The sequence below is a fragment of the Myotis davidii genome, unplaced genomic scaffold, assembly GCF_000327345.1.
Source record: "Myotis davidii unplaced genomic scaffold, ASM32734v1 scaffold481, whole genome shotgun sequence".
In the NCBI taxonomy this organism is placed as follows: Eukaryota; Metazoa; Chordata; class Mammalia; order Chiroptera; family Vespertilionidae; genus Myotis; species Myotis davidii.
The window spans coordinates 232,035-242,480 of NW_006291201.1; the positions used below are offsets into that span (position 1 = coordinate 232,035).

The 10,446-nt window shown below is 39.0% G+C and overlaps 1 protein-coding gene across 3 annotated transcripts in view; it reads right to left on the reverse strand.

Annotated features, from left to right (window-relative positions):
* Window positions 1-10,446, reverse strand: part of PHKA1 (phosphorylase kinase, alpha 1 (muscle)) — a 243,454-nt gene that overhangs the window by 116,805 nt on the left and 116,203 nt on the right. For all 3 annotated transcript variants that reach the window (XM_006764336.2, XM_006764335.2, XM_006764334.2), the window contains exon 13: window positions 5,672-5,750. In XM_006764336.2, the coding sequence (XP_006764399.1) occupies window positions 5,672-5,750 (79 nt within the window). The remainder of the gene's footprint in view (window positions 1-5,671; window positions 5,751-10,446) is intronic.

The following is a 10,446-nucleotide window of genomic DNA, read 5'->3' on the forward strand; positions in this document are numbered from 1 at the left end:
AGGGGAGTCATGGGGGGAAAGAAGAGGAACAAATGTAATAATCTGAACAATAAAGATTTAATTAAAAACAAAACAAAAACAAAAACAAAACAAAAAAGAAAATCTGCATATTATTACCTGCTGCTGGCTGAACAGCTGAAGGCAATTCCCCTAACCTGATAATCCTTTATTGTTTACCAAACCTTACCATTGATGTCTGTTTGCTTTGCTAAATGGCAAATGTATATTGGAGTAAATAAAAAGCCATGGGTCCGGACATTCGGGGAGCCCACTTCACTAGAGGATGAGGCCTCTGCCTGGTCCCCCATGCCTTCCAAATTTATATTTCTTGTCTAGTGTATTCATTTATGCAACAGCCCCTTCTTCAGGTTCCTGAGCCCTTGCTGCGAAAGACTGCGGCACAAAGTGATACTTGCTCTCCTTTGCCATTATATTTTGTGTGTTTTTCTAGCTTGGGAACATTATGGTGTTGTGTTGCTGTGGTCTGAGTCAGGATATTCAGAATATGGTTATTACAGAGGCCCCTGGATATAACATCATCTTGATTACTTATTTAAAAATTTTTATTGAATTTATTGGAAACATGAAGAGAACAAAGATTCTCCAGGGAACATATACAGAGGAAGAACGATAATATGCTGAGAAAAATCCAGGGAAGCACATGTGGTCATTCATTCATTCATTCATTAATAAACATTTACTAAGAACATAAATAGATGAGGGACTATGCTTGGCACTACGGATATAGAGATGAATAAATTACTCTCTCCCTTAGGAATGCATAGTGTAATGAAAGTGATACACAGATAAACTGATTCTAAAATAACCTGCTAGGTAAATAGAAGTATACACAAAACATGAGACCACTCAAGAGTGATACCTAGTCGGGGGTTGGCAGGAAGTAGTTTCAGAAAGGGCTTCCCAAAAGAGAACTTAAACTGATTTTGAATGAATGAATAAGTTACCAGAGAAAGAAGGAACTAGGGAAGGGAAAGCCATTTTAGGTACAAGATCCAGAATGATCATAAAGTATCCTATATAATAAACGGCCAGCGACCATAATGGTGTCACAACCAGAATGACCGATCGATCAGTTCCTATGAGGAGCATTGACCACCTCTCAGTCCTTCCCCCCGGCCTGCAGGTTCTGATCGCTGGATGGTGAACAGTGAACGACGGGGAACTGAAATGGGTGTCGGTGGCTGGGTGGGACGGGACTGGCGAGAGGGCAGAAGGCAGACCTCTTGGTCCCTCCCCTCAGCCCGCAGGCTCTTATCACTGGATGGCAAATGGGGAACCATGGGGAACCAGGATGAGTGTCAGAGGGGGGCTTGGACTGGGAACTGGTGAGAAGGCAGACCGGCCAACCTCTTGGTTCCTTCCCCTGGCCCACAGGCTCTGATAGATCACCAGATGGCAAACGGGGAACCAGGGTGGGTGTTGTCAGTGGGGTGGGACTGGAGACTGGCGAACAGGCGGAAGATGGCCTTGATTGCAGGCTAGGCCTAGGGACCCTACCCATGCACAATTTCATGTGCTGGGATTCTAATAGAAATATAAAAGAATGTGGTTGTGTTGGGGAGGAGGGGCACAGTGGAACATGCACTTCAATACTGCCATAGCATAAAGTACCCATAAAGTGGCCAAAAGAAAAAAAAAGAATCTAAAAAGGCAAACATAATGGAAGGCATATGTGTCACTTTAAGGATTTTTAAAAACTTTATTTTTAAACTTTAAACTTTATTTATGATTTTTGAACTGCATGCTACTGAGCCTCAGGGGTCTGCACTGGGCAATGCAATTGGTAGCATGAGTAGAGGAGACTGAAGGAGAGGCAACTGATCAACATTCTGGGGCCCCAGGAATAGTTTCAACCTTAACAAGTCAGCTTTTTGTTTATTTTCTGTTTTATAAACATTTAAAAAATGTTCTTTTGGTACCACTTGCTAGGCACTAACAAATGCTAGTGATACAAAGATGGACATGATCTCTGAAGAAAATGACATTGACATTGTGTCCTGCTAGAGGGATGAATAGTACTTAATCTGATAAAGGTGAAGGTAAAAGTAAGGGAGAAATTGTTCCAGACAGAAGAAACAGCATAGACAAAGATTAAAGGGCAACTAAGAATAAGGCAGATCTAGGAATTATAAAAAGTTCTTACAGGAGGGGCATGGAGTATGAAAGGGCAGTAGTGAGAAAGGATACTCAGGATAGAGTCAGGAACCAGGTCATAATGAGTCTGGTAAGCCACGTTAGGGAGGTTGGCAATGGGAAGCCCCTGCATAGTTGAATTAGGGTAATAACATATTTGTTATTATCTGCATCTTAAAAGAACATGTCCATGTTGATGATTACAGAATAAAGTAATAGACTACCGTGGGCTTAGACTGAAGTCTGTGAGACCACTTAAAAAGTTATTGTAGACCAGAGGCCCGATGCACGAAATTTGTGCAAGAGTAGGCCTTCCTTCCCTTGGCTGCCGGCACTGGCTTCCCTCTGGCACCCAGGACCCAGGTTTCCCTCAGGCACCCGGGACCTGGGCTTTCCTTGTAGCCCCAGCTTCATCTGAAAGGTCCTCTGGTCTAATTAGCATATTACCCTTTCATTATTATAGATTAGGATCATGCCATTGGCACTGGAGAGAACTACATGGATTTCACAATTATTTAGGAAATAGAGAAACGAGGACTTATTAATTGGTTTCTTTAGGAGATGAGAGAGGGAGAGATATAGAAAATGATTCCCCAAGTACTTATGTATGTAACTGGGAGGATGTTGTGCCATCTAATGACATAAGCACATAGGGAGAAAAGCAGGCATGAGTGATGTAGTAAGAGGAGGAGTCGGCTGATTAATTTGAGCTATTCTGAGTTTAAAGTGCATGTGAGGCATCTGAGTGGGGCTTTCGTAAAGGACACCTATATAAATTAAAGAGTATTAGCATAGAAAGAGATGAGATGGATCAAGGAGAATATATAGAGAAGAGGAGAGAACCTAGAATACAACCATGAGAAATTGCAATATATAAGAAGTGAGCAAATAAAGAAAAGCCTGGGGTAGGAGTGAGGGTTTCTTTTTTAATCTTACAGCTTATATTTTCTTTGTCATAGGAGGTGAGGTCATCTTCTGAAAAGGAAAAAGGAGGCAGAAAAAAGAAAAAAAATGTTTGAAATAGCAGGACCCTGAGAGACAAGAACAAGTATTCTCAGGTAGAGGAACATTGGGCTACAGACAGAACTCCAAGGAAGACCCACAATTAGGGGGCAAAGAAAAAAAGAAAGCCCAGAATGAAACAACATAGTGAAAAATTTAGGTTGAAGGAGAATTAAGAGATTATGGTATCACAGAAGAGTTAAGAGTGTCCACAAAGATAAACAATAAATGAAACATAAAATCAACTAATGTATGAATTAAAAATGATCTATTAAGTTTGGTAATAACTTAAATAAAAGAATTTTCCAAGGAGTAATGAGCTAGACTATAAAGAATTGCAGAATGAATGAAATAAAAAGAAGGGGAAGTTTGGATGAGAAAGGGAGGATAGTATAACTAGAGGGAGATGAATATGTCAATGGATTAAAAAGCAGAACCAACTAATAAAATTTTGAAGATTAAAGAAAAGAGTAGTATTTTAAGAAGGCTAAGGAAGAGAATAGAATTAAGCATCAGGAAAAAAAAGTTGGCCTTAAAGATGAGAAGAGACACCCCTTCTGAGACTGGAGGGAAGGATGCAAGGATGGGTAAAGATATAAGTAAGACTGTGATATGGGGGAGGGTGGGAAACTGACAAAGATCCGAATATTGAGATTATCCAGCATGAAGTAGAAGGCCAAAAATGAGGCTGAATTCAAGAGGTGGTGTTGAAAAGAGAAGGTTTGGAATAGTGGCTGAGAAGAATGAAAATGCTGTCTAACAATAAGAACAGGGCATTGTGGATCTAGCTGAGTTGAGGACCATGGATTTACAGTGCTACCACTCTGCTCATTTGTGTAACTTTTTTCTAGTAACTTTAGTAGGCCAGGTATAGGGTCAGAAAATGCTGATTGTCAGATTGATCTGGAGCTATAATTTTTCTGGTGGGTATAGTAGAAGTATGGTACAGTGGTGCTTAAGATATTCAGATGATCAACCAAGAGGTACGGCAAGGCATATTAGAAGTGTAATGGGAGGAAAAAGAAAACAATATGTAGCTATGACTGGAGATGGGGATTTTTTGAAGTGGAAAATATCTAAGGTGGTTCTAAAGTTTTGTCCTTGTTCTTCAAACTGAGTGCCTAAAGTAGAGGTGGAAGGAAATGTTAGTAGGGCTATGTATATCAAAGAAATTTGAAGCTAAAATGTTTGTGGGCCCTTACTCTAATGCTGAAATCTAGCACTATAGTAGGAACTATAAAAGAAGGCTGTGAGCCAAGAATCAAAGTCTTCAATGAATGAATTAGAGCAACCAGGAGATCAGTATAGCCAGATGGCAAAAGCCTCAAAGGAGAACAAGCTTTCTCATGGGAGGGGAAGAGGAATGGTCCTTTTTAAAATTATGTTTGCTATATACATTGATAATCAAAGACTACCTATATGACCACATAGGTGTCAAGTATAAGAAAGTTTAGAACACACACGAGATTATTTTGCACATATAACCAACCCCAAAGTCAAGTTACTGGAGACCTTTCAGAGAAGCTTCACAGAGAGACATGGTACCATGTGTGATTGTGTTATTGGAGAGTCAAAAATCACTTCAAACTTTCTACCTTAGGAGACTAGGATAGCAGTGAAGTAATTGAGACAGATAAGTAAAGTAGAAAGATCTGCTTTTCTTGGGAGAGGTAATATGAGGGGATGGAGACAAGAAAAGGTCAGGTTTGCATTTGAAGTAGAAGTGATAAAGATATTTTATAGGTATTGGGATTGGATTCTTAATACCTTAGAGCTTAGCCCAGTGTTTTTTATAGAATAGGTACCTCAACATTTTTGATGATTGTTAGGAACAAAAGGTAAAGGTTTGGAGGCAATAGTTGAAGCCATATAAACAACTTTATTATGAAAGAGGCAGTCCTAGAAAACTAAGACAGGGTGTAAATCCTGAAAGACAATAATATAAGACTAAATATACAGCCATTAGGAGGATATTAGAAGAAAGGAGTATTAGCAGGAAAAACACAGAAAGAATGCTCAAAAAGAAAGCAGAGATAATCATAAGGCTACAATATCATGATGATGAAAGGAAAAGTGCTTCCAGAAGTAAGGAGTGATTAAGTGTCAAATAACATCATTTATTAAGCATTTATTCATTATTAAGATTAATAGCAATTTTGAAATGAAACAGAACCACATTCATTCTATACTTTTTGAACCCTAAAAAAATACATGATAAAGAATAAAGTCTGACCTGCTGGTATGGCTAAAATGGTTCAGTGTAGACCCATGAACCAGGAAGTCACGGTTTGATTCCTGGTCAGGGCACATGCCCAGGTTGTGGGCTCTATGCCCAGTAGAAGGGGTGCAGGAGGCAGCCGATGGATGATTCTCTCTCATCATTAATGTTTCTATCATTCTCTTCCTCTCTCTAAAGTCAATACAAACATACTTTTAAAAAAAGAATAAAGTCATCATTCACTGGCCAAACCAGATCTTTAATATAGCTTCTGTTGCTGTGAATAAAAATACATACCTTGAACCACAACATCTGGTTTTGGTACAGTTGAAAACCTACGATTCAGGGGATCAATTTCTCCAGGAGCTAAAAATCCCTAAAGAAAAACAGTAAAAAGACAAATTATTATATTTCAAAAAAGCTACTGTTTGAGGATAAACAACATACAAGTGCCACAACCCTGTACCATAACAGGTAAGAGGCAGGCACGAGAAGGAAACAAATACCTTCACAGTATGAAATGTTTGAACTCCTGAATTCTTATCCAAATTAATCTTAGTTGGAGTTAATTTCTAGAGACTGCCACAAATCCATTTTTGGAAATAGACAGGGTATAAATGACATACAGAAAGTTTTCTAGTTCTACCTTCTTTGGATGTATATGATTAGACAACAAGACCACAGTCCTTATTATCAATATTTTAACTCATTAGCCTGTTGACTCCTAACTTATTCATGTATTTGCAATGCTTTCTGCTCAGCAGATACGTTTTAATTTTTAACTTTTATTTTTAATATATATATTTGTTGTTGATAATACTACTGATGTCACCCATTTCCCCCCACCTTTTTGCCACTCTACCCAGCCCCTACCCACTCCACCAGGTCTTCACCACCCTATTGCCAGTGTCCATGGGCTATGCATATCCTATATAATAAAAGGGTAATATGCAAATTGGCCAAACTGCAGAACAACTGGTTGCTATGATGCGCAGTGACCATGAGGGGGCAGACACTCAACACAGGAGCTGCCTCCTGGTGGTCAGTGCGCTCCCACAGGAGGAGCACCGCTCAGCCAGAAGCTGGGCTCAAGGCTGGCAAGTGCAGCGGTGGTGGCAGGAGCCTCTCCCACCTCTGTGGCAGTGTTAAGGATGTCTGACCAATGGCTCCTGGATGACAAAAGGGAGCAGGCTGGGCTGAGGGACCCCTGTCCACCTCCCCCTTCCCCCCGAGTGCACAAATGTCATGCACCAGGCCTCTAGTAAGTATATAGTTCTTAGGTTTATCTCTTCTCATCCACCCCACATGTACATCAAGGTATGCCAGTCTGTTCCATGCATCCATGATTAAGGTCTTATTTTGTTGGTCAATTCATTTTGTTCATTAGGTTCCATGAATAAGTGAGATCATGTGATATTTGTCTTTCTCAGATTGGCTTATTTCACTTAGCATAATAGGCTCCAAGTCCATCCATGTTGTCCCAAAAGGTAAGAGATCCCTCTTTTTCACAGGTACTAAGTATTTGATTGTGTAAATGTCCCACAGTTTTTATTCACTCATCTACTGATGGGCACTTGAGCTGTTTCCAAATCTTAGTTATTGTAAATAATGCTACTATGAACATAGGGGTGCATATATTATTTATGATAGGCATTTTGGGGTTTTTAGGATATATTCCTAGAAGTGTGATCACTGGGTCAAACAGAAGTTCCATTTTAAATTTTTTGAGGAAACTTTTTTCCATAGTGGCTGCACCAATCTGCACTCCCACAAGCAGTGCACAAGGGTTCCTTTTACTCCGCATCCTTGCCAGCACTTGACAGTTTGTTGATTTGTTGATGATAGTCATTCTGACAGGTGTGAGGTAATAGCACATTGTGGTTCTAATTTGCATTTCTCAGATGACCAGTGACTTTGAGAATTTTTTCATATGTCTCTTGGCAATTTGTATGTCCTCATTGGAGAAATACAGATTCAGATCCTCTGCCCATTTTGTTTCCCATTGAATTATTGTCTTCCTTTTGTTGAGTTGTATAAATACTTTATATATTTTGAATATTAACCCCTTATCAGGTGTATCATTGACGAATATGTTCTCCCATACAGTGGGTTCCCTTTTCATTTTGATGGTGGTTTCTTTTAGTGTACAGAAGCTTTTTATTTTGATGTAGTCCCATTTGTTTATTTTTTCCTTTGTTTTTCTTGCCCTAGGAGATGTATCGGCAAATATTCTGCTATGTGAGATGCCTGAGACTTTACTGCCTATGTTTTCTTCTAAGATTTTTATGGTTTCATGGTTTACATTTAAGTCTTTTATCCATTTTGGATTTATTCTTGTGAATGGTAAGTTGGTGGTCTGGATTAATCTCTTTGCATGTGTCTATCCAGTTTACGCAGCATCATTTGTTGACGAGACTGTCTTTACTCCATTGTATGGTATGGGTAAACTTTTGGGGGCTCTGTTCTGTTCCAATGTCCTATGTGCCTATTCTTGTGCCAGTACCAGGATATTTTGAGTATAATGGCTTTGTAGTATAGTTTATTATCTGGTATTGTGACCCCTCCAACTTTATTCTTCTTTTCCAAGATTGCTGCAGCTATTTGGGATCTTTCATAGTTTCATATAAATTTTTGGTGTATTCGTTCTAGTTGTGTGAAATATGTCATTGGTGTTTCAATAGGGGCTGTGATGAATCTAAAGATTTCTTTAGGTATTAAGGACATTTTAATGATGTTAATTCTACCAATGGATGAACACCGTATACATTTAAATTTGTTTGTATTGTCCTCTACTTCTTTTTTCAACACCCTATAGTTTTCCAACTACATGTCTTTTTTTCCCTCCTTGGGTAAGTTTATTCTTAGGTATCTTTTTGTTGTTGCTGTTGTTGCAATGGTAAATGAAATTTTTTTGGTTTCTCTTTATGAGAGTTCATTATCTATAATACATAAAAGGCAGATATGCTAAGTGTCTGACCGTCCAGTTAATGACATCATATAGCAACTCCCAGCTTCCTCTCCCTAGTGACTAGCCTCCTTACAGTTCCTTTGGCTCAGGAACACAACATGCTTTATAGCCAGGTGAAAACATTTCACACTTTAACCAAATGTTTGTGAAGCATTTTCACGTGCCTTATCTCATTTCATCCTCACAGAAATCCTGGAGGAGGTAGATAGGAGACTTGGTGGAATCCTATTATCTTTTCATTAGCAAGATGCGAATATTGATATTAAAATAAATTGTGAATTTGGTTGACACTTTTATTATAGAGAAAGGGTGAATAGCAATATTAAAATATTTCTTCTAATTAATTTCCTTTCAATGCGCACAAATTTATGCACCCAGCCACTAGTTGGAATATAAAAATATCATCAATTTTGGGATGTTGATATTGTATCCTGCTTTTTTGCCAAATTCATTTATTAAGTCTAGTAGTCTCCTGGTGAGGTCTTTAGGGTTTTCTATGTATAATATCATGTCATCTATGAATAATGACAGGCTTACTTACAATTGGGATGCCTTTTATCTCATTTCTTGTCTCATCCCTTTGGCTAGGACTTCCAGTACTATGTTGGGTAAGAGTGGTGAAAGCGGACATCCTTGTCTTGTTCCTGTTCTTAAGGGAAATAGTTTTTGCCCATTATGTATTATGTTGCTTGTAGGTTTGTCATATATGGTCTTTGTTATGTTGAGGTATGATTCCTCTATACTCACTTTACTGAGAGTTTTTATCAAAAAAGATGCTGGATTTTTTCAAATGCTTTTTCTGTGTCTATTGATATGATCATGTGATTTTTATCTTTCATTTTGTTTATGTGATGTATCACAGTTATTCATTTACAAGTATTGTACCAGCTTTGCATCCCTGGAGTAAATCCTACTTGATCATAGTGTATGATCTTTTTAATACTAGAGGCCCGGTGCACGAAATTCGTGCACTTGAGGTGGGGGCTTCCCCAGCCTGGCCTGTGCCCTCTCACAGTGAGGGAGCCCCGCGATTGATCTCCCCAAAGAAGTAGGCCCTTCCCACCCATCCAGGGTTCCTCAATAGATTACCCCAAAGAGGTAGGCCAGAGCTGGGGGTCCCGCCTCCACACTATGCGGAGCTGCTGGGATCCACATCTGTCTCTCCGCACAAAGCCGCCAGGACCCACCTCCATGCTGAGCATGCAGCGTCAAGTCCCCACACACCCACATGTGCCCGCTGTGCACACAGCCTTCTGGTGATGACTGTTATGGCGTGAGGGCATCACAGCATGAGGGCATGATGATGACATAGGCTTTTATTAGTATAGATATTGCTAAATCCTATTTTCTAATATTTTGTTGAGGATTTTAGCATTTGTATTCTCCAGGGATATTGGCTTGTAATTTTCTTTCTCTGTAGTGTCTTTATCTGGTTTTGGAATGATGATAATGCTGGCTATGTAAAAAGAGCTTGGAAGTGTTTCTTCCTCTTGAACTTTTTGGAATACTTTGAGGAGGATAGGTGTTAGTTCTTTGAATGTTTGGTAAAATTCTCTTGTAAATCCATTCAAACCAGGACTTCCATGTGTTGGGAGTTTTGAAATTACTACTTCAATTTCATCAGTTGTTATTGGCCTATTTCAGTTTTCTGGTTCTTCCTGATTGAGTTTTGGGAGATTGTATGTTTCTAGGAATTTGTCCATTTCACCCAGGTTGTCCAGTTTGTTGGCATATAGTTATTCATAGTATTCGCTTACAATCCTTTGTATTTCTGTGGTGTCTGCTGTTATATTGCCTCTTTCATTTCTGATTTTATTTGGCATGATGATGACATAGGCTTTTATTAGTATAGATATTGCTAAATCCTATTTTCTAATATTTTGTTGAGGATTTTAGCATTTGTATTCTCCAGGGATATTGGCTTGTAATTTTCTTTCTCTGTAGTGTCTTTATCTGGTTTTGGAATGATGATAATGCTGGCTATGTAAAAAGAGCTTGGAAGTGTTTCTTCCTCTTGGATTTTTTGGAATAGTTTGTGGAGGATAGGTGTTAGTTCTTCTTTGAAAGTTTGCTAAAACTCCCATATGAAGCCATTGGGATCAGG